Genomic DNA, 24,948 nt, shown 5'->3' with positions numbered 1-24,948 from the left:
TTGATTCGAAGGGGTTATACACAAATCATGCTTGTGTTCTGAGTGGGGTGGATATTAGAATTTTCAATGAACTAATAATTAGAGTGCTGAGTTCTGTAAAAGTATTGGGGAAATTTACACTGGTTGAATTGCGTTTAGACCGATCAGCAGGTGAGGATGTCATGTTAATCCAGGCTACCAGTGACGTAACTGAAGTTGTGCTGCCTGGTAAGATAGGGGAGCTTGGACAGGTGGAGCCATGTTCAGTCCATATTTTTAGAGAAGGGGGAGAGGAAGAATGTAGCTGAGGGCAAAGACTTTAAAGACAAGTTGTTCTTGTTTCTGCAAAGTGAGAGAAAGGTATTGTCTGATGTGAAAGGTCTAATGGTACTTCAGCTGATTTAATTTCTGAGCTGGTTTCAGCAATTACATCACTGGTTCATAAATGCCAACCATGCCTTGGGAGATCCAAAGTTAACGTAGGCTGAGAGTGTTCTCTAGAGTCAAACCCACCTCTGATGAGGAAAAAGAATATGAGGCTTGGGCGAAGTAGATATCTCAGTTACTGGATAAGTGGCAGTGCACAGATGGTATGAAAAAAACAGTGACTGGTAGAGAATTTAAAAGGTCCGGCTGCTGGGTGGTGAGGTCCCTAAAGGCAGAAACCCAATTGGTCACATCCGTGGGCTACATGCAAACGTTAGAAAATATTTTTGGCACGGCGGACAGCCCAGCTGATCTTATGATGAAATTTAGGCACACATTCAAGGAGAAAGGGGAGAAACTTTTTGCCTACATTTTCAGGCTAGAGAGACAGTTGCATTGCTTACGCTGTAAAGGGGCCATTCAGCTGGCTGAGGTTAAGGATGGGGCAAGATGTGAAGGGCGTGCTGTCACATGACATGATTGCTTTAAACATTTGAATGAATCACAAGACCTGTCTCCCTTCCTCGTTTATTGAGCTGATCAGAGAAGTAGCAGAGGTATGGGAAGCATCCACCGGTTGGGCAATGTCCTCAGTAGTAGCCTCTATTGCTGAAGGGATCACTGATGCCACAGGAAAACCTTCAGAAGGTAACCCAGTGGATTACTTACTGATTACCCCGTGGAGCAGTGGATGCTTCAGAGGATTATGAAGAAGAGTCATGCTAACCTGCTGGAGTCTGGTGAGACCTGAACTGCAGAAACCTTCTGCTGTCCACACAACACACATCAAAGTTGCTGGTGAACGCAGCAGGCCAGGCAACATCTCTAGGAAGAGGTACATTTGACATTTCAGGCCGAGACCCTTCATCAGGACTAACTGAAGGAAGAGTTAGTAAGAGATTTGAAAGTGGGAGGGGAAGGGGGAGATCCAAAATGATAGGAGAAGACAGGAGGGGGAGGGATGGAGCCAAGAGCTGGACAGGTGATTGGCAAAAGGGATATGAGAGGATCATGGGATAGGAGGTCCGGGGAGAAAGACAAGCGGGGGGGGAACCAGAGGATGGGCAAGGGGTATAGTCAGCGGGACAGAGGGAGAAAAAGGAGAGTGAGAGAAAGAATGTGTGTATAAAAATAAATAACGGATGGGGTACGAGGGGGAGGTGGGGCATTAGCGGAAGTTAGAGAAGTCGATGTTCATGCCATCAGGTTGGAGGCTACCCAGACGGAATATAAGGTGTTGTTCCTCCAACCTGAGTGTGGCTTCATCTTTACAGTAGAGGAGGCCGTGGATAGACATGTCAGAGTGGGAATGGGATGTGGAATTAAAATGTGTGGCCACTGGGAGATCCTGCTTTCTCTGGCGGACAGAGCGTAGGTGTTCAGCAAAGCCGTCTCCCAGTCTGCGTCGGGTCTCGCCAATATATAGAAGGCCACCTCGGGAGCACCGGACGCAGTATATCACCCCAGCCGACTCACAGGTGAAGTGTCGCCTCACCTGGAAGGACTGTCTGGGGCCCTGAATGGTGGTAAGGGAGGAAGTGTAAGGGCATGTGTAGCACTTGTTCCGCTTACAAGGATAAGTGCCAGGAGGGAGATCAGTGGGGAGGGATGGGGGGGACGAATGGACAAGGGAATTGCGTAGGGAGCGATCCCTGCGGAAGCGGGGGGGGGGGAGGGAAAGATGTGCTTAGTGGTGGGATCCTGTTGGAGGTGGTGGAAGTTACGGAGAATAATATGTTGGACCTGGAGGCTGGTGGGGTGGTAGGACCAGGGGAACCCTATTCCTAGTAGGGTGGCGGGAGGATGGAGTGAGAGCAGATGTGCGTGAAATGGGGGAGATGCGTCTGAGAGCAGAGTTGATAGTGGAGGAAGGGAAGCCCCTTTCTTTAAAAAAGGAGGCCATCTCCCTCGTCCTGGAATGAAAAGCCTCATCCTGAAAGCAGATGCGGCGGAGACGGAGGAATTGCGAGAAGGGGATGGCATTTTTGCAAGAGACAGGGTGAGAAGAGGAATAGTCCAGATAGCTGTGAGAGTCAGTAGGCTTATAGTAGACATCAGTGGATAAGCTGTCTCTAGAGACAGAGACAGAATGATCTAGAAAGGGGAGGGAGGTGTCGGAAATGGACCAGGTAAACTTGACAGCAGGGTGAAAGTTGGAGGCAAAGTTAGTAAAGTCAATGAGCTCAGCATGTGTGCAGGAAGCAGCGCCAATGCAGTCGTCGATGTAGCGAAGGAAAAGTGGGGGACAGATACCAGAATAGGCACAGAACATAGATTGTTCCACAAAGCCAACAAAAAGGCAGGCATAGCTGGGACCCATACGGGTGCCCATAGCTACACCTTTAGTTTGGAGGAAGTGGGAGGAGCCAAAGGAGAAATTATTAAGGGTAAGGACTAATTCCGCTAGACGGAGCAGAGTGGTCATAGAGGAGAACTGATTGGGTCTGGAATCCAAAAAGAAGCGGAGAGCTTTGAGACCTTCCTGATGGGGGATGGAAGTATATAGGGACTGGACATCCATGGTGAAAATAAAGCGGTGGGGGCCAGGGAACTTAAAATCATCGAAAAGTTTAAGAGCATGAGAAGGGTCACGAACATAGGTAGGAAGGGATTGAACAAGGGGGGATAAAACCGTGTCGAGGTATGCAGAAACGAGTTCGGTGGGGCAGGAACAAGCTGAGACAATAGGTCTGCTAGGACAGGCAGGTTTGTGGATCTTGGGTAGGAGGTAGAAACGGGAAGTGCGGGGTGTGGGAAGTATAAGGTTGGTAGCAGTGGATGGGAGATCCCCTGAGTGGATAAAGTCGGTGATGGTGTGGGAGACAATGGCCTGGTGCTCCTTAGTGGGGTCATGATCAAGGGGTAAATAAGAGGAGGTATCCGTGAGTTGTCGCTGTGCCTCGGCAAGGTAGAGGTCAGTACGCCAGACTACAACAACACCCCCCCTTATCGGCGGGTTTAATAATGAGGTTAGGATTAGTGCGGAGGGAGTGGAGAGCAGAGCGTTCTGAAGGAGTGAGGTTGGAATGGGAACAAGGTGCGGTGAAGTCGAGACGGTTGATGTCCCGTCGGCAGTTAGCGATAAAGAGATCCAGAGCGGGGTGTCCATGAAGAAGAGGAGGGTTGAAGACGGGAGAAGGGGTCATCGGTGGGGGTGGAAGAGTCCTTGCCGAAGAAGTAGGCTCGGAGATGGAGACGGCGGAAGAAGAGTTCCGCATCATGGCGAACACGGAACTCGCTGAGGTGTGGGCGAAGGGGGACAAAGGTGAGGCCCTTACTGAGGACAGAGCGTTCTGCCTCCGACAGTTGAAGGTTGGAGGGGATGGTAAAGACCCGGCACGGATGAGAGCTGGGATCAGAGGGGGGAGGGGGGAGGCTGGGGGTGTCAATGGAGAGGGGAGGGTTGGGGTGAGAGGAAGATGGAGCCTCTGAGGATCCAGGAGCTGACGATGGGATCTGAAGGAGACGGGATTGCTGAGTATTGGTGGGGGAAGGGGAGATGGGAGTCACAATAGCAGCACATAAAGACCCGGCCTGGAGTTCAAGGCTGTAGTCGCAGTTGGTGGTTGCGCAATCGCTTTGAAGGTGTCCATGTATCAACTCTGCTCTCAAACGCATCTCCCCCATTTCACACACATTTGCTCTCACTCCATCCTCCCGCCACCCCACTAGGAATAGGGTTCCCGTGGTCCTCACCTACCACCCCACCAGCCTCCGGGTCCAACATATTATTCTCCGTAACTTCCGCCACCTCCAACAGGATCCCACCACTAAGCACATCTTTCCCTCCCCCTCCCCTGCATTCCGCAGGGATCGTTCCCTACACAACTCCCTTGTCCATTCGTCCCCCCCATCCCTCCCCACTGATCTCCCTCCTGGCACTTATCCTTGTAAGCGGAACAAGTGCCGCACATGCCCCTACACTTCCTCCCTTACCACCATTCAGGGCCCCAGACAGTCCTTCCAGGTGAGGCGACACTTCACCTGTGAGTCGGCTGGGGTGATATACTGTGTCCGGTGTTCCCGATGTGGCCTTCTATATATTGGCGAAACCCCATGCAGACTGGGAGACCGCTTTACTGAACACCTACGCTCTGTCCGCCAGAGAAAGCAGCATCTCCCAGTGGCCACACATTTTAATTCCACATCCCATTCCCACTCTGACATGTCTATCCACGGCCTCCTCTATTGTAAAGATGAAGCCAAACTCAGGTTGGAGGAACAACACCTTATATTCCGCCTGGGTAGCTTCCAACCTGATGGCATGAACATCGACTTCTCTAACTTCTGCTAATGCCCCACCTCCCCCTCGTACCCCATCCGTTATTTATTTTTATAATACATTCTTTCTCTCACTCTCCTTTTTCTCCCTCTGACCCTCTGACTATACCTCTTGCCCATCCTCTGGTTCCCCCCCCTCCACTTGTCTTTCTCCCTGGGCCTCCTGTCCCATGATCCTCTCATATCCCTTTTGCCAACCACCTGTCCAGCTCTTGGCTCCATCCCTCCTCCTCCTGTCTTCTCCTATCATTTTGGATCTCCCCCTCCCCCGCCCACTTTCAAATCTCTTACTAACTCTTCCTTCAGTTAGTTCTGATGAAGGATCTCGGCCTGAAACGTCGACTGTACCTCTTCCTAGAGATGCTGCCTGGCCTGCTGCGTTCACCAGCAACTTTGATGTGTGTTGCTTGAATTTCCAGCATCTGCAGAATTCCTTTTGTTGACACACAGACAGGATAACAGTGATTGTCAGGAACACCTTGGCGTGAGAGAGATCACCCTCAGATGTGGGATGCCAATAGCAGATTTTTTTCCCTGTGATCGGTAATGTCAAATTTTCAGGTGAGAAAATCAGGACAGAGACAATCTCCTGGATTGGGAAAGCTTACAGCAAAGTCATTCAACTTTGGTGACTCTCTAGTACTCACAGAACAGAAAAGGAAACTAACTGAGAAGATGTTGAACCTTGAAGATGTCTTTTCTACTGACAAGTTTGAGGTGGGTTGCTCCAAGAGTACTTGCCACACTATTAGAGTGGTGGAGGACCCCACCCCTTTCAGAAAGTCTCTTGACGGTTAGTACTGGTGGAAGATGTTCGGCAGCACCTGCTGAAACTGAAGGAAGCTGGAATTATCATTGAGTTGAGAAGTCCCTGGGCATTACCCATAGTGGTGGCGAGGAAGTATGAATGTGTGTTGATTTTCGGATACTGAACAGGTGTACAATCCTAGACCAATGTGCCATTCCACGGATGGAGGATGCGCTGGCCTGCCTGAGTGGAGTAAAATGGTTCAGTATGTTGGATCTAAAGAGTGGGCATTATCAGATACCCATGAGTAAAGCTGATAAAGAAAAGATGGCATTCATATGTCCACTTAGATTCTTTCCGTTTGAAAGAATACCCCAGGTCATATCAGGATCACTGGCTACTTTTCAACATATCATGGAGAAGACTATTGGGGATATGAACTTGCTTGAGATAGTGGTGTACTTGGATGATCTCATAGTGTTTGGGTCCATACTGGAGGAGCATGAGCCAAGGCTACAGAAGGTGCTAGACTGCCTGAAAGCTGAAGGGTTAAAACTGTCACTAGACAAATGCCATTTTTGTAAGATGTGTCAACTATGTTGGACACATAGTCTCACAAAATGGAGTGGCTACAGATCCATTCAAGATAGAGGCGGTGACCTCATGGCCAAGGCCCAAGAATGTGAGTGACCTACGTTCATTCCTTGGATTCCGTGGTTACTACCGGAGATTTGTGAAGGACTACTCCAGAGCAAGCCACCCTTTGAATCAGCTTCTGTGTGGTTACCTGCACTTGGGGAAGAAAGGGAGGAGAACAAAAGGAAAAGAAGGCAAAGTTTATCTTAACCCTTTAGAGCCTTTTGGGGAAAGATGGGATGCAAAATGTGAAGAGGCCTTTCAGCTGTCGAAAGAGTTGCTGACTAATGTACTTGTGCTGGCCTTTGCAAACCCCGAATTCCTGTCTGTACTGCATACAGATGTCAACCATGAGGGCTTAGGAAGTGTTCCATATCAGGACCAAGGTAAAAGGTTGAGAACTGTTGCTTTCATCAGCCGGAGTCTATCACCATCTGAACAAAACTACCCTACGCACAAATTGGAGTTCCTGGCATTGAAATGGGCCACGGTGGATAAATTAGGTGGTCCCATATTTTGTAAATGAGATAATGGAGCAACTCTCGTAGACAGCGTCTTCCTCTGAGTACATTGGACGCATGATTTACAGCAGTGGTCCCCAACCTCCAAGCCGCGAAGCATGCAGGGGTGCAGCGGTAGCTGGAATGCACCCAGCACATCTTCAAGAAAAAAGTTGAAGTAAACAAGCTAATTAATTCGGTGGCGATTAGCTTGTTTATTTCAGCTTTTTTCTTAAAGATGTGCTGTGTGCGTTCTGGCTACCGCTGCACCCCTGCATGCTTTGCGGCCCGGAGGTTGGGGACCACTGATTTACAGTACTCTGCAACCTCAGGCTTCATTCAGGATCAATAGAATCGGTCTTGTCAAACCCTAAATGACCTGAGTCATCATGACTTTAGCACAATCCTCCAGTACATTTCAGGCAAAACCAACTGGGAATGCCGAGGTCTGTATGGAGGAGATGTGAGCCTGTATAAAACTTTTTTCAACTCTGTTTGTCCCATTCCATCATCAGTGGGGTATAGTAGGGGTTTTGTTTTCCCAACTTGGGCCATAGCCCTTTTGACAACAGATGACCAAATGGCATCTATACAAGGGTCATCTGCTGGGCTGCTGCCAATAGTGCAGGACTCAAGACAGAGAACTACTTTGTATCCAGAGTGGTCATTGTGATATGCTTGTGGAATGGCACAACTAGAAGCTCTCAAATGATTCACAGCTCTACTGTGCCAAAGCCTTACTTCTAATTTCACCACTGTGGAAAACTGGCACATTGGGACCACTTAATTTTGTGTGTATGGATTTCTTCTCCATAGAGCCTGATTCCAGTAATGTTGCAAATGTCTTGGTCATCACGGATCACTACACCAGATATGCTCAAGCCTTCCCTACAAAGGATCAGTGGGCATCCACGGTTGCCAAAGTGTTATGGGAGAAGTACTTTGTTCATTATGGCCTCCCAAGAAGGATTCACAGTGATCAGGGAAGGGATTTTGAGAGTCGGCTCATACATGAGTTATTGTGCATGCTTGGAATTGAGAAGTCAAGGACCACACCATAATCACCCTCAGGGTGATCTGCAGCTTGAAATGTTCAGTGGTTCTACTGGATATTGCTAGACATGCTTGGAACCCTGGAGGCCAACGAAAAGAACAAGTGGAGTCACATATTGGGCATTTAGTACACTACTACAACTGTACACAGAATGAAGCTACTGGCTATTTGCCATACTATTTGATGTTGGGACGTAAAGTAAGATTACCTGTAGATCTCTTTTTTTGGAAACGCTGTTAAAGACTTGCCGCAGAAGATGTATCTCAAGTATGTGTCTAACATAAAGAAAGAACTGCAAAATGCTTATGAGCTATCAGCAATTTCTGTTACCAGGTAAAACCAAGGAAACAAGGGGATGTAATCAAAAGATTAGGTTCTCCCAACTGATGCCTAGAGACAGAGTTTTAATAAGAAATTGAGCTACCAGGAAAGCACAAGTTAGCCAACCACTGTGTGTTACACCTTATGTAGTGAAGAGACAGATGCCAAATGCGCCAGTTTTCTGGGTGAAGCCAGAGGATGGGAATGGTCCTGTCAAAATTCTCCATCGGAATCGCCTTCTACCAGGAAGTACTGGTTGATCCTGATTTTGACAAGGAATCTACACCTATGAGGAGAATGCTGCACAGAAGGAGGAGAACAGAAAGGTAACCCATTGAGAATAGTGTGATTTCACTGCAAAGACCTGAAGAGGGACCAACCATTAAATATTGTACAGATTTGGAGGATGAGGAAATGGGAGTATAGCATGCTTTACCTTATGCAAACTACCCAAGAATTGAGGAAGAAAGTTCTGAATCTCCCAACCCTGACTCAGATGTAATGGAGAGGACTACCAGTGGACAGGCAGATGTGACAATAGACAGTGAGCTCAAACTGGGCTCCAATATAATTGGGGATGAAGCTGAGTTCAGTCAGGTGACTGTGGGACCTGAGTCATCAGAAGGCATGAGTGGTAGATGGGGAGGCATCCCCAAGTAAATAGAAACAGTCACAAGGAGTGCCTGAGGCTGAAGAAGCTGACAATGAGATAAGAAGGTCTCAGAAAGTCAGGAAACCCCCAGATAAGCTGTCATATGATGCACCGGAGAAACAGTGTTGTGTCCGTCCCAATAGTGAGATATGTTACTGCCATTTACAAATGGATTGGAGGTCCTGAAATCACAAATTTCATTTGAATACTGTGTTATTAATAATAGTTTAATAAGTTCCAAAGTCATGAGGTCATGACTATTTTTAGTGTGGAAAGGGTATAATGTCCTAGTTAAGATTTCTATTGCAGTGCTGTGAATTATTTTATTTTAGTAGTTTTTTTGAAAAAGCAGTTTATCCCACTGTTAAGAGTGTTTTGGCTTCAGCTAAAGGTAAGAAGCCATGTTGTTCAATTTAGGAATGTTGTGTCCGCCAGTCAGGAGTGGGATGGCATGAAACATTTTTAAGCTGGGGAGAAGAGTTTTCTGAAGGTCAGTAGTCTAGTTTGGGTTGTTTTGAGCAGGAGGTGCAGAGAGAAGAGCGCCAGGGAAGATGCCTGGAAGATCCCATCCAAAAGGGAGATCTTATTGTAAGGAGTGCTTTGTGAGACAGAGGATTCCAAAAAGGGAAGTTCCACCTGTGGTTGATGAGGAGAATTCAATGGCATGAGTAAAGCTACTCCTAACTGCAATAGAAATGAGCTCCAGCATTTTTGTGCACTATTAGACTCATTTAACTGCAAAGGACCCTTTTATATTTATTTTTCTTTCTCTGTTGACTGTTTGGTAAAGTTGAAAATTGGTAAGTATACTTTCTTTATAATTTTAAATTGGTGTACGACCTGTCATTTCCGGGCTACTGATAACTGTGTATGAGCAGTACTTACATAGCATTTGCTCAGATCGAGGTTCCTTTAAGCAGAACATCCTACCACTTATGTTTGGTTGAACCCCAAATCATACCAACTCTAGACAGGTTGAAAAGTAGCTTTCTCGCTGCTGAGTCACGTGACTGTTGCAGAGTCAATGAATGAGCCAAGTTGGTGTAGAAGACACGGCAAGACGTTGCATGTATTCTAATTGTTCTGTGTCTGTTTTGGACTCATATAGTACAGAAATGGAACCTTTTGGCCCATCATGTCCATGCCAGCCATCAAGTACCTATCAATAATAAACCCATTTATATTAGTACATTCTAGACTTCTATGTCATGGTGGTTCAAGTATTTATACAAATAGCTATAACATGTGAACTTCCGTCACCCACTCAGTTGGTGCATTCCAGATTCCAGCCACACTCTGGGCAAAAGAAGATTCTTTGTCACATCATCTCTAAAGCTAAACCTTCTGGCTCATCAAATGTGTATTGCTGTTAGCCCTGGAGTTGTGCCTGGATTTAGGAGTCAGATGTATAGGGGGATGGCTCATATGCTCTGACGGTGCACTTAAGTTAGGTAGAAGGACTATTGCAGATAGAGATGGCTTTTTTATGTTAATAGTGCAAGGCTTGCACAGACCATGAAAAACTTTGTGTACTTAAACATCATTGCATAGTATTGGCTTATTGGCCCTTTGAGACCTTGACTGATCAGAATAGTCCAGGCAAGGCTGTTTGGCTTCAGGTCTGCTGCTCTCTGATAAAAAAGAGAATTCTCTTCTCCTCGTGGCAGTCTCCTTGGGCCAGTGTCATTACCAATGCTTTCCCTTCACAGTATTTATAATTGAAATTAAGATTAATTACTCAAAGAACAAGCCGGGCTTTATGAATAAACCATACTCTTCCTTTTCCAAGTCACGATAAATCATTTGCAGAGAGTATATGAGAACTTTTGGATTTGATTGTTTCTCATAATTTATGAAAAGTATCAAGACTGCAGGGGACTTTAAGTGAATTGATGGTCAACTAAAGAATGAGAAGTTTGTTGACACTTTTCAACCCATTAATAGAAACATATATGCACACCCAATATCAGGTATGGAATTACCATGCTTTATTCTAAACCCATTGTCACCAATTCCAGACTTTTTTTTCATTGAGATTATTTCTCAGTTTTTTAATTCTAGTGACTTTAGTCCATCAAGTACTCATACCTCAGGAATCAATGAAGTGAATTTAAAGCAAATGTAAATGGTCAAAATTTCACTGTGTTTATTTGAGTTATCGTCTCACCAATATCTGTATGTGTTGGGATTTTTTGTTGGAACTTTGAATATACTTACATCTACCCAGTTAACTTCGTTTGGTTTTGTTTGTGACCACCAAGCATTTCTACTCCACTGATATCTCCATCTTTGGCCCAAAAGAGCCAGATACATTCTTGGTCAAGTGTACAAAAATGTCACACAGTTTACAAGTCTCTTCTAGTCTTGTTTGCAATTGCAGACCTAGTTAATTCCTTCCATTTTTTTACTTCCTCTTTGAAGAGTTGTACTTGCTTTCTGCTCAGTACTTTTTTGAAGAGAACTGTCAATAATGATGATTCACAGCTTGTAGAACTGACACAACCCTATGTTCTAAAAGTCCATGGGACAATTGTACCACCTGAGTAAACATGTATTTCATTTATATAATTTAAAATATCTAAATCTAACCATTTTCTCTTCATACTGGCTTTACAGAAGATCTTGGAAAAGAAGGTTGAAGAGAAATCAATACACAAGATTTTTCAAGGAAAAACAGAACAGGTAAGAGGAGCCTGGAAACCTGGCATAAACGTTGCTGCTTCAAAACCTGTACTGTGCCAAAGGTAATCCAAGGAAAAGAATCATATCTAATATGTAGCTACCATTTTCCTTCATGTTTGAAGAGCTTTGAGTTAATATGGTAAGTTTGGAATTGCATCATTTATCACATAAGTTTTGAACCTTTGCTGACACTTGTTAGATGGGGTTGATTATTTTCTTCATTCTTTAGCAGTTACCTTATTTTATTATTTTTGGCACAATTCAGTATTTCCAGTTTTAGAAGAATGCAATGAAAATTTTTCTATGATGGCAATCTTATTTGACACCTTGTGGTTGGATTTTTATTTATCTATATTTATTGCCTATCCTAAAGTACCAATAAACTGTGGGCATTTCTGAAGGCATTTAGGAGTCACTACTTTGTTGGAGGTGTAGGTACAAATACAGACTAGCACAGGTAAGGATGACTGATTAACTTCCTAGTCGGACATTGGTGAACCGGGTGCCATTTACAACAACCTTTTTATTTTATGGCCACCATTATTGATACTAGCTTTTTATTTGAGATTTTTAAACTGAATTTAAATTCTTATATTGCCATGATGGAACTGTTTTGTCCACATTGAATGTATTTGGACATTAGGATGAGGCCATTAAGCCACATCAAGCCCATGGTATGGGTCCATGTTGTCTATGTGTACTTGTCAGTTTACAAGATTTGCTTCTGTCCATCTTGACAGAACTTGCCACTTCACCAAGTCATCATTTTCAAACAACGATACTTTGTTAGGAAAGTAGATTTTCATATGAATGGTCTGATCAGGAGATGCCTTCAGAATTGTGAAATAGTGGTAAATAACCCAAGTCCTTGGTAATAACCGAAACTTGGGTTAATTTATAAAGATGTGAATAATTTAAATTGACAAACTGAAAGTCAACTCTGACAATTAATATATCTTTGATTATGCATACTCAAAATAACACAGTGCTTCTAGATTTGAAATTGGAAGCATTTCAGATTATCAATCTGGCCTCTGCATAAAACGTTTATGTGCACTAGTAAAGGATTCCATAGAAAATTGAGCTTTAGCTTGTCTTTTTTCAATCACTCAATTCTTGATTTCACTTTTGTTATTTCTGGCAGAAACCAACTGCTTCCTCACAAACTTTATCAAGTTCAAGCTTGTTGTCATTTAACTGAGCATATGTATGCTGGCAAATAAGAGAGTGTTCCTCTGGAGCAAGGTGCATAGCATGGTGCATATAACTCATACTCATAACACATAAAGCAATATTACCACAAATAAATTAGCAAATAAAAAGGTTAGTATGATACAGGTTTAAAAAGTAAACAGTATAACTCTACTGGTGCTTCTTACTGTATGTGATGACTCCTGGGTAGTGGCGGAGTGTTCAGTAGTCTCACAGCCTGCAGGAAGAAGTTTTCCATCCTAACAATTCTTGTACTTCTTGCCTGATGGTAGGGAGTCAGAGATTGGATGGATGGGAGGGATCACTGACAAGGGCCCTGTGTATGCAACACTCCTGATAAATATCTGTAATGAATGGAAGAAAGACCCCAATGATGCTTTCAACAGTCCTTGCAGTCTTTTGTATAGACTTGCGTTCAGATGCCTTACAATTCCTGTACCAGAAGGTGACACAGCTGGTCAGGACACTCGATGATGTTCCTGTAAAAAAAATTGTTGCATATTTCATGTTGTTTTGCTTTTAGAGCTTATTTTGCAAAGCCAGGATTCAGGTTGTCATTGAGTTAATGTTAAGTGAGGTGACCAAGTTCTAATAGAGGGAATACATAGAGACAGACAAGTATTCTCCCCTTTACCCTCTCCCATTGGGCAGAATGTACAAAAGCCTGAAAGCACATACCACCAGGCTCAAGGACAACTTCTTTCTCATTGTTATCAGACTCTGGAACGGTCCTATTATACAATAAGGTGTCAGAATAATGTTTAATATCATTGGCATATGTTGTGACATTTATTGTTTTGTAGCAATGGGACATTGCAATACATAATAATTTAAAATAAACTATAACTTACAATAAGAAATGTATATTAAAAGTTAAATTAAGTAAGTAATGCAAAAAGAGATATAAAATAGTGAGGTAGTGTTCATAGGTTCATTGTCCATTCAGGAATCTGATGGCAGAGGGGAAGAAGGTGTTCCTGAAAGGTTGAGTGTGTGTCTACAGACTCCTGTACCACCTCCTTGATGATAGCAATGAGAAGAGTGCATGTCCTGGGTGATGGTGTTTTTTAAATGATGGATGCCACCCTGTTGAAGCAGCACCTTTTCAGAGAATCCTTGAAGATGGGGAGGTTAGTAACCAATTTGGAGATGGCTGAGTTTACAATTTTCTGAACTTTTACCAATTTGTGCATGACCCCTCCATACCAGATAGTGATGCAATTAGTTACAATAGTCTCCTTGATACACCTAGAGGAATTTGTGGGAGTCCTTGGTGAGATACCAAGTCTTCCACTGCTGGGGCACCTCGAGGTGATTTTTCAGCCTGATACAACCTGATATTCTCGTTTCAGTTGGATACAGCTGAAAAGCACAACTGCTTCCAAGGTCAGTACAGTCAACATAGATGTCTTAATGTACTTAAATGAACTATCACTGCTTAAAACTGACAGAAACAATGCCTATTGCAGACAGACTCCTTGGATTCCATGCAGGAAACATGGCTGCAGGTCAGGGATACAAGTGTATTTAAGGAAATGGGATTTTAAACTCCCAATACTGACTATCTTGCTGGCAAACATGCAGTCTTTGGTGGATAAAATTGATTATCTCAGAGCTAGGATGCTGAATCAGAGGGACATCAGGACGGAATCCTGGTTAACCCCTTCTGTACCGGATGTGGCGATTCAGATCAATGGGTTTACGATACACTGTCAGGATAGATCTATAAAGGCCCTCAAAAGCAGAGATGGAGGAGTATGCCTCATGATCAACTCTTCTTGGTGCACAAGTATATCAGTGCTGTTCCAATTCTGCTCACCAGACCTGGAATATTTAGTAGTTAAGTGCCGTCCATTTTACCTACCATGAGAGATTTCCAGGATCATTTTGGTAGCGGTGTACATTCCAACTCAGGCCAATGTCAATCAGGCTTTAGATGATCTGAGCAATGGGATCAACATGCGCGAAACAGCGCACCCTGATGCCTTCACCATCGTTTTGGGGGATTTTAAGCAGGCCAGTCTGAAAAATCACTAAGCAATTACCATCAACAGATCACTTGCAACACCAGGGGAAACAACACACTGGAGCATTGCTACACCACCATCAAGAATGCCTACCGTGCTATTCCATGCCCTCACTTCAGGAAGTCTGATCACCTGTCTGTACTTCTACTCCCTGAGTATAGGCAGAGAGTGAAGACTGCAGCACCAGTAGTGAACTCCAAGAAGGTGTGGACAAGGGATGCACAGGAGCGCTTACAGGACTGCTTTGAATCGGTGGACTGGACTGTATGCTGCAGTTGTTATCGATTTCATTAAAACATGTGTGGATGAGTGTGTGCTTACAAAGACTTGCTGTACATTCCCAAACCAAAAGCCGTGGATGAACTAGGAGGTCCATCATCTGCTGAAGGCTAGATCTGTGGCATTTAAGTCTGGCGACCCAGGTCTGCACCAGAAAACCAGGTATGATTTGTGGAGGGCTATTTCAAGGGCGAAGAGACAATTTCAGATGAGGTTGGAGGTGACATTGAATGTACGACAACTCTGGCAGGGTTTGCAAGACATTACTTCCTACAAAGCGAACCCCAATAACATGAATGGCAGCAATGCTTAACTACCAGATGAGCGCAACGCCTTCTATGCCCACTTTGAAAGGGAGAATATAACAACAGCTGTGAAGATTCCTGCTGCACCTGGTGACCCTGTGATCTCAGTCTCAGAGGCTGATGTTAGGCTGTCCTTAAAGAGGGTGAACCCTCGCAAGGCGGAACATCCCAGTGGAGTACCTGGTAAGGTTTTAAAAACTTGTGCCAACCAACTGGTGGGAGTATTCAAGGACATTTTCAATCTCTCACTGCTACAAGTGTGCGTTCCCATTTGCTTCAAAAAGGCAACAATTACACCAGTGCCTAAAAAGAATAATGTGAGCTGCCTTAATGACTATCACCCGGTAGCACTCACATCTACAGTTTTGAAATACCTTGAGAGGTTGGTCATGACTAGACTGAACTTCTACCTCAGCAAGGACCTGGACCCATTGCAATTTGCCTATTGCCACAATATGTCATCATCAGATGCAATGTCAATGGCTCTTCACACGGCTTTAGTCCACCTGCACAATGCAAGCACCTATGTCAGGATGTTGTTCATCAACTATAGCTCAGCATTCAACACCATCATTCCCACAATCCAAATTGAGAAGTTACAGAACCTGGGCCCCTGTACCTCCCTCTGCAATTGTATCTTCGACTTCCTAACCAGAAGACTACAATCTGTGTGGATTGGTGATAATATCTCCTGCACACTGACAATCGACACTGGTACACCTCAGGGGTGTGTGCTTAGCCCACTGCTCTACTCTGTATATACCCATGACTGTGTGGCTAGACATAGCTTAATTACCATCTATAAATTTGCTGATGACACAACCATTGTTGGTAGAATCTCAGATAGAGATGAGAGGGCATACAGGATTGAGATATGCCAGCTAGTGGAGTGGTGTCACAGCAACAACCTTGCACTCAATGTCAGTGAGACGAAAGAGCTGATTGTGGACTTCAGGAAGGGTAAGATGAAGGAATGCATGCCAATCCTCATAGAGGGATCAGAAGTGAAAAGAGTGAGCAGTTTCAAGTTCCTGGGTGTCAAGATATCTGAGGACTTACCCTACTGCTAACATATCAATGCAGTTATAAAGAAAGCAAGACAGCGACTATACTCCATTAGGAGTTTGAAGAGATTTGGCATGTCAATTAGTACACTCAAAAAGGTGTACCATGGAGAGCATTCTGACAGGCTGCATCACTGTCTGGTATGGTGTGGGGGGGGTGTGGGGATACTGTACAGGACTGAAAGAAGCCGCATAGGGTTGTATATTTAGTTGGCTCCATCTTGGCTACAAAGTACCCAGGACATCTTCAAGGAGCAGTGTCTCAGAAAGGCAGCATCCATTATTAAGGACTTCCAGCGTCCAGGGAATGCCCTCTTCTCACTGTTACCATTAGGCAGGAGGTACAGAAGCCGGAAGGCACACACTCAGCAATTCAGGAACAGCTTCTAAATGGACATTGAACCCTTGAACACTACCTCACTTTTTAAATATATTAATTCTGTTTTTACACAATTTTTAATCTATTCAATTTACGTATACTGTAATTGATTTACTTATTTTTTTCCCTCCTCCTTCTTTAATACGTATTGCAGTGAACTGCTGCTGCTAATTTAACAAATTTTGTGACACATGCCGGTGATAATAAACCTGATTCTGGTTCCTCAAACTCCTAATGAAAATTAGCTGTTGGTGTGCCTTCTTTGTAATTCATCAATGTGTTGGGCCCCAGGATAGATCTTCAGAGATGCTGACACCCAGGAACTCAGGTACTTGAAACAGCTCGCTCTTTCCACGGATGATCCCTTGCTGCGGACTGTTATGTGTTGTCCCCCCACCCTGATTTCCCCTTCCTGAAGTTCACAATCAATCCTTGGTCTTACTGACTTTGAGCACAAGGCTATTGTTGCAACACCAATCAACCAGCTGATCTACTTTGCTCCTGTATGCCTCCTTTCACCATCTGAAATTCAGCCAACAATAGATGTGTCATCAGTAAATTTAAAAATGGTGTCTGAGCTATGCCTAGCCACATTGTGTAGAGAGACTAGAGCAGTACCCAAGCATGCATTCTTGAGGTGTGCCAGTGTTGATTCTCAGTGAGGAGTAGACATTATTTACGACCTGCAGTGACTGTGGTCTGCCGGTAAGGAAGTCAAGGATCCAGTTGCAGAGGGAGGTACAGAGGCTCAGGTTTTGGAGCTTTTTTGATTGGAAATGAGTGTATGATTGTGTTGAATGCTGCTATAATCAATAAATAATGTAGGTTTGCTATTGTCCAGGTGATCCAAGGCCAAGTAGAGAGCCAGTGAGGTTGCATCTTCTGTAGACCTTGTAGCAGGTCCAGGTCCTTGCTTACACAAAATTGATTCTGGCATAACCATCCTCTCAAAGTACTTCATCACATTAGATGTGAGTGCAACTGGGTTGTAGTTTTTGAGGCAGCTCACCCTGCTCTTTTTGGGCACTGATATGATTGTCACCTTTTGGAAGCAGGTGAGAACCTCCAACCACAAGCAGGAGAAAATCTACAGATGCTAGAGATCTAAGCTACACATACAAAATGCAGGAGGAACTCAGCAGGCCAGGCAGCATCTATGGAAAAGAGTAAACAGTTAACATTTTGGGCCAAGACTCTTCATCAGGATTTAACTGCAGAACCTCCAACTGCAGCAGAGAGAGATTGAAGATGTCCTTGAACACTCCCATCAGTTGGTTGGCACAGGTTTTTAATGCCCTACCAGGTACACCTTCAGGGCCTGATGTCTTGCAAGGGTTCAACCTCTTGAAAGATGTTCTGATGTCGGCCTCCAAGACAGTGATCACATTCAGCAGATATTGCAGGGATTTACATGGGTGTAGTTTTATTCTCCCTTTCAAAGCATGCATAAAAGGCTTTGAATTCAGCTGGGAGTAAGTAATTGTAGCCATTCATGATGTTAGGTTTCACCCTGCAGGAAGTAGTGGTTTGCAAACCCTGTCAGAGCTGAAATGCATCCAATTCCATCTCTAACTTTAATCAGAATTGTTTTTTCACCCTTGAAATAGCCTTCCGTAGGTCATACCTGGACTTCTTGATCACAGGTCTTGAATGCTACAGATCTAGACCTCAGCAGACTATGAATCTCCTGGTTATCTACGACTTTTGGTTTAGATATGTCTGCTGTGTTTTCAAAGGCGCACACTGATCCACATAGGTCTTGATGAAGATGGTGATAACTGTGGCATATTCATTCAGATGCAAATATGTGTCCCTGAATATTATCCAGTTCTGTAAGTGCTTCTCCACTTTGGTTAACCGTATCTTCTTGGTTCTCACCACTGGTGCTGCGATCTTTAGGGTCTGTCTATATGCTAGGAGTAGAAGTACAACCAGATGATCAGGCTTTCCAAAGAGTGGGCGTGGGATGGCACAGTAAGCGTACTTGATGGTAACATAATAGTGGTCAAGTGTGTTGGTTCCTCTGGTTCCACAGCTGATATTTTAGTGGTAGTTCTTCAGAAACTTCTTCCCACAATGATTGGGAAGGCATCGGGGTGTGCTGTTTTCATTGTTGGTCATGGTATTTATTACCTCCAGTGTCTCCCTGACGTTGGCCTACTCAGGATGATGGTGCAAAATGATGACGCCATCAGGCTGCAGCGAGGTGTCTGACATGGTGGATTATAGCCATGTTTCCATGAAGTATGTCCCTCATATCCCTCTGATACTGTCATCTTGTTCTGAGGTCTTCAATTTTATTTTCCAGAGACTGTACATTTACCAGTATGATAGTCAGGAAGCCTCTGCATTTCAATCGTACCTGCAGACCAGCTCAGTGTCCATGCTTCGGTTTTCTTAAAGGAGAATTGCATTCACAACCCAAGTCTGCCATCTGCGTCTGCTGATATCGTTAGATTTGAGTATTGATAGGTTTTTAAAATGTCATATAACAATCTTGCTTACTGAGGTATGTGTGGCTGTGTTTGTAGATTTCAGCTGTAGTAGTCCTAAACAGAAATATTTAATGATTCCCAAAGGAGCTGCATGCAGTCACTGCTAATTGGTGCGATTTTGAGTTGGGCTCTTGGCCTTACAATTTACCTTGTTATTGTCTTACATTTTATCATTTACCTGTACTACACCTTTTAGGTAACTTCTACATGTTATTCTGCATTGTTATTGTTTTACCTTATAGTTCAATGCACTGTCTAATGATTTGATCTGTATAAATAGATTTCAGGACACATTTCTTTTGCAGTATCTTGGTACATGTGACAATAATATACCAATGCATTCTTTGTTTCATTTTGCCAGAAATAATTTTAATTGCTTGTTCTGTAGGTGAAGAAAAATCAAGTCCCTTCAACCGAACAGTCTCAGCTACAAAATGGATTTTACCACATTCAGAAATATTTAGATGAAAATAAATGGATAAGTGATGTCATGCACACAGGAAAATCTCTTTCTTTTTGCTTGAAGGAATTGGTAAGAAGAAAAAAAATAGTGTAGTATTAAAGTAAAAGTGGTCAATAATTGATATGCTTTTGATGAATTGCTAATAGTCATTCTTTATGTCAAGTAAATATAACTGTCATAGTCATAGAGTACTACAGTACAGAAACAAGCCTTTATGCTATCCAGTCCATCCGTTAAGCTATCCAGTTTATGCCGACCCAATCTTCTGCCTACTGTCATATGTGCACTCAAACTTTATCCCTTAAACCTTCTCATCCATGTACCTATCCAAACTTCTCTTAGTGTTACAATTGAACTCACATCTATTATTTCTGCCATCAGTTCATTCCACACTCACACTACCATCTGAGTGTAGAAATTTCCCCTCAGATTTCCCTTGCGTATTTTCAGATTCACCTTGAAGTTTTCACCTTTTGCCCGAAATCTATGACTTCTAGTTCTAGTCTTACCCAACCTGAGGTGAAAAAGCCTGCAGTTATTCAGCCACATTATTTTGTATACCTCAATAAGATCTCCGCTCATTCTTCTGAACTCCAGGGAAAAATATCTTAACCTAATCAACCTTTCCCTATAGCTCAGATCTTCAAGTCCCAGCACATCCTTGTAAATTTTTCCTGCACTCTTTCAAGCTTATTGATATCTTTCCTGTAGATGGGTGACCAGAACTGCATCTACTATTCTAATATCAGCCTCACTAACATCTCATCCAGGCTGCTGTCCCCTCATTCTTCAAATCAAAGAACTCCACACCTTCAGAACCAAACGATTACTACCCAGTGGCATTGATGCCAATCATCATGAAGTGCTTTGAATAGCTGATTATGGCATATATCAAAAGCTCCATTTCTGCCACATTGGACACTCACCAATATGTGTGCCAACAGAACTGTTCTGCAACAGATGCTGTAGCATCTGGCCCCTGACATACCTAGAAAACAATGACACTAGCCCTTTTCCAGCACTTTTCTGCATTCATGTCCTTGATGGCAGGTAAGCTGGTGACGCATTAGGCAGTTTTGACTAGTCATTGCAGAGCTTTCCTGTTCGCCCCGAATGCTGTTTCGGGATTCATTTCAGCATTCAACACTATTGTCCCATAGACTTTAGTGGACAAACTCCTCCTTTTTTGGTCTAAATATACCACTGTGAAACTGAGTGTTGGATTCCCTAATGAACAGACCTCAGGACCTCAGATAGTCAGGATACACAACTGTTCCTCCCTCCCCATCATCCTCAACACAGGTGCCCCCCCAGCAATGTGCTGAGCCCATTGCTGTACACTGTGTTTGTACATGACTGCATATCCAAACACCCGAGCAATCATATCGTCACGTTTGCTGATGACATGACAGTGGTGGAGCTCATCACCAACAACAATGAAAGGCCCTAAAGAGAGGAGGTGGAAGAGCTCAAGGCCTGATACCAGGCAAATAACCTCTTCCTTAATGTCAAGAAGACAAAGGAGATGGTTATTGACTTTAGGAGAGCTTGCACCACTCATTTCCCTCTTTACGTTGGCAGCACAGCAGTGGTAACTGCAAGCAGTTTCAAACTCCCATGAGTGCACATCATGCACAACCTCTCATGGTCCAAGAATATATCCTACACAGTCAAAAAAGCTCACCAAGGCCTCTACTTTTTGAGGAGACTGAAGAGAGCTGGACTTTGCATATTCGTACAAGTGTCATTCTACAGATGTGCATCCTGACAAACTGCAGCACTGCTTGGTATGAAAACTGCACTGAGGCGGACCGGAAAGCTCTGCAATGGCTGGACAAAACTGCCCAATGTGTCACCAGCTTACCTGCCATCAAGGACATGAATACAGAAAGATGCTGGAAAAGGGCTAGTAACATCATGAAGGATCCCACCCAAACTGCTCATGGATTCTCTTCCTACCATTGGTGAGAAGCTGTGTGCACACCAGGACAACCAGACTGAAAACCAGTTCCTTTCCCCAACAGTGAGGCTGATCAATACTACTTTATTATTCCCTGTCAGTTGTGTTATATACAGCCTAGCATCACATTATGAACATACTATCAATCCATGTATACAAGTTATCTTATGTATTTATATTTATTGGGTTTTTAGAATTTTTATTTTGTTTTGTTCTGCATCTGACATGAGTGACAATTATTTAATTCTCCTTTATATTTGTGTACAGAAAATGACATTAAACAATCCTTGATCTTGAATCTTGTACAACTTTAGCATAACATTCCAACTCCTGTATTCTGTGCCGTGATTTATTAACATCAATGTGCTGAAGTTTCTTTACCACACTATTTATCTGTGATGCCACTTTCAAGGAATTATGTATCTGTATTCCCAGATCCTTTAGTTCTATAACATACCTCAGATACCCACCATTCACTGTATATCCTGGTTTGTCCTTCCCTATTGCAACATCTCACACTTGTTCACAATTGAATTCCATCTGCTATTGATTTTCAGCTCATCTTCCCAGATGGTCCACAAAGATCACGCTGCAAGCATTAATAGCCTTCCTCTCTGGTCACTACATCACAATCTTGGAGTCATCCACAAATTTGCTGATTCAGTTTACCACATTATCATCTAAATCTTTAATATATATGGTAAACAACAACAGACCCACCACCGATCCCTACAGCACAACATTGGTCGCAGATCTCCAGTCAAAGAGGCAACTGTCTGTTACCATTCTCTGTTTTCTCCCACTATGTCAATGCTGAATCAAATTTACCACTTCATCCTGAATGCCAAGTGTCTTAACCTTCTGGACCAGCCTCTCATGCAGAACTTTGTCAAAGACCTTGCTAAAGTCAATGTAGGAACTGGTCAACTCTGCACCAAATTATTACTTATAAGCCTCTCATCATGCTAAATCCCTAAACTACTTTCTGTCAATTCCACCTTACATACAGTATATGGTGCTTTAGCTGCATTGGTGGCTAATACGTTAAGCATCAACAACTCAAGCAGCAAACAAAGTGATTGTTTGAGAAATTCAACTGGACATAGGCTAAATAAACTCTTTGAAAAGCACTGTAAGATTGGTTAGACATGATCTACCACAACCAAAGCCATGTTGACCATCCCTAATCAGGCCCTGTCTATTCAAACCCTTGTATGTCTTGTTCTTGGACTACCTTCCAATAATTTACCCACAACTTGTATCAGGCTCACCAGCCTATAAGTTCCCAACTTATTCTTGAGCATTTCTTGAACAATGGAACAACAGTACCTATTCCCCAGTTCTCACTGGCTAACATCTCTGCCAGGGCCCCACAACATCTAAGTGGAACCTCATCAGGCCTCAGGGATGAGAACTAATTCACCTCTTCCATAATCCAGATATGGTCCATGACCCCACTACTCTTTTGCCTCATTTCAATAGTCTCTGTGTCTTGTTTTGTGAATAAATATAGATACAATAAATCCGCTTAAGATCTCTCCATCTCTTTCAGCTCCATGTACAGTGGCATGTAAAAGTTTAGGCACCCCTGTTCAAAATTTCAGTTACTGTGAATAGTTAAGTGAATAGAAGATGAACTGATCTCCAAAAGTCATAAAGTTAAAGATGAAACATTCTTTTCAACATTTTAAGCAAGATTAGTGTATTATTTTTGTTTTGTACAATTATAGCGTGAAAAAAAGGAAAGGAGCACCATGCAAAAGTTTGGGCACCCCAAGAGATTTGAGCTCTCAGATAACTTTTACCAAGGTCTCAGACCTTAATTAGCTTGTTAGGGCTATGGCTTGTTTACAGTCATCATTAGGAAAGGCCAGGTGATGCAAATTTCAAAGCTTTATAAATACCCTGACTCCTCAAACCTTGTCCCAACAATCAGCAGCCATGGGCTCCTGTAAGCAGCTGCCTAGCACTCTGAAAATTAAAATAAATGATGCCGCAAAGCAGGAGAAAGCTATAAGAAGATAGCAAAGTGTTTTCAGGTAGCCGTTTCCTCAGTTGGTAATGTAATTAAGAAATAGCAGTTAACAGGAACGATGGAGGTCAAGTTGAAGTCTGGAAGACCAAGAAAACTTTCCGAGAGAACTGTTCGTAGGATTGCTGAAAGGCAAATCAAAACCCCTGTTTGACTGCAAAAGACCTTCATGAAGATTCAGCAGACCCTGGAGTGGTGGTGCACTGTTCTACTGTGCAGCGACACCTGCACAAATATGACCTTCATGGAAGAGTCATCACAAGAAAACCTTTCCTGTGTCCTCACCACAAAATTCAGCATCAGAAGTTTGCAAAGGAACATCTAAACAAGCCTGATGCATTTTGGAAACAAGTCCTGTGGACTGGTGAAGTTAAAATAGAACTTTTTGGGCGCAATGAGCAAAGGTATGTTTGGAGAAAAAAGGGTGCAGAATTTCATGAAAAGAACCCCTCTCCAACTGTTAAGCACGGGGGTGGATTGATCTTGTGTTGCAGCCAGTGGCACGGGGAACATTTCACTGGTAGAGGGACGAATGGAGGGGACGTTGACTCAGACCATGAGAAGCCTGCATCGGGCATTTTCATGCCTTACAAGGTGCAGATTGGTAGTCTGTGTGGGGTGCCACTCCTCGCACAGACACTAGAGCAATGTGTGGTTAAGTGCCTTGTTCAAGGACATAAACACACTGCCACAGCTGAGGCTTGAACTAGCGACCTTCAGATAACTAGAAGAACGCCTTAACCACTTAACCAATTAACCAATTAAATACCAGCAAATTCTGGAAGCAAACATCACACCGTCTGTAAAAAGAAAAAAGCTGAAGATGGAAAGAGGATGGCTTCTACAACAGGATAATAATCCTAAACACACCTCAAAATCCATAATGGACTACCTCAAAAGGTGCAAGCTGAAGGTTTTGCCATGGCCCTCACAGTCCCCTGACCTAAACATCATCGAAAATCTGTGGATAGACCTCAAAAGAGCAGTGCATGCAAGATGGCCTAAGAATCTCACAGAACTAGAAGCCTTTTGCAAGGAAGAATGGGTGAAAATCCCCCAGACAAGAATTGAAAGGCTCTTAGCTGGCTACAGAAAGTGTTTACAAGCTGTAATACTTGCCAAAGGGGGTGTTACTAAGTACTGACCATGCAGGGTGCTCAAACTTTTGCTTCGGGCCCTTTTCCTTTTTTGTTATTTTGAAACTGTAAAGGATGGAAATAAAAAAGTAATCTTGCTTAAAATATTAAAGAAATGTGTCACCTTTAACTTCATGCCTTTTGGAAATCAGATCAACTTTTACTCACTTAGCTATTCACAGAAACAGAAATTTTGTCCGGGGTGGCCGAACTTTTGCATGCCACTGTAAAGATGACCATGCTAACTTTCAAGAAGAACACTTTTTCCATTGCTATCCCTTTGCTCCTAGTATACCCATAGAAACTCTTGGGTTGTT

The 24,948-nt window shown here is 43.4% G+C and overlaps 1 protein-coding gene across 5 annotated transcripts in view; it reads left to right on the top strand.

Annotated features, from left to right (window-relative positions):
- Positions 1 to 24,948, top strand: part of LOC134357975 (uncharacterized) — a 152,993-nt gene that overhangs the window by 6,337 nt on the left and 121,708 nt on the right. For 4 of the 5 annotated variants that reach the window (XR_010020767.1, XM_063069807.1, XM_063069806.1 and 1 more), the window contains exons 2-3: positions 11,214 to 11,279; positions 19,429 to 19,572. Coding sequence is in view for 4 of the 5 variants with exons in the window: in XM_063069807.1 (XP_062925877.1) it covers positions 19,531 to 19,572 (42 nt within the window). In the remaining variant the exon portion in view is untranslated. The remainder of the gene's footprint in view (positions 1 to 11,213; positions 11,280 to 19,428; positions 19,573 to 24,948) is intronic. The other variant, XM_063069805.1, reaches the window with a different exon arrangement.

Source organism: Mobula hypostoma, chromosome 17 (genome assembly GCF_963921235.1).
Source record: "Mobula hypostoma chromosome 17, sMobHyp1.1, whole genome shotgun sequence".
In the NCBI taxonomy this organism is placed as follows: Eukaryota; Metazoa; Chordata; class Chondrichthyes; order Myliobatiformes; family Myliobatidae; genus Mobula; species Mobula hypostoma.
Note: the sequence above shows the minus strand (reverse complement) of the source record. Positions and strands in the feature narration are given on the sequence as shown.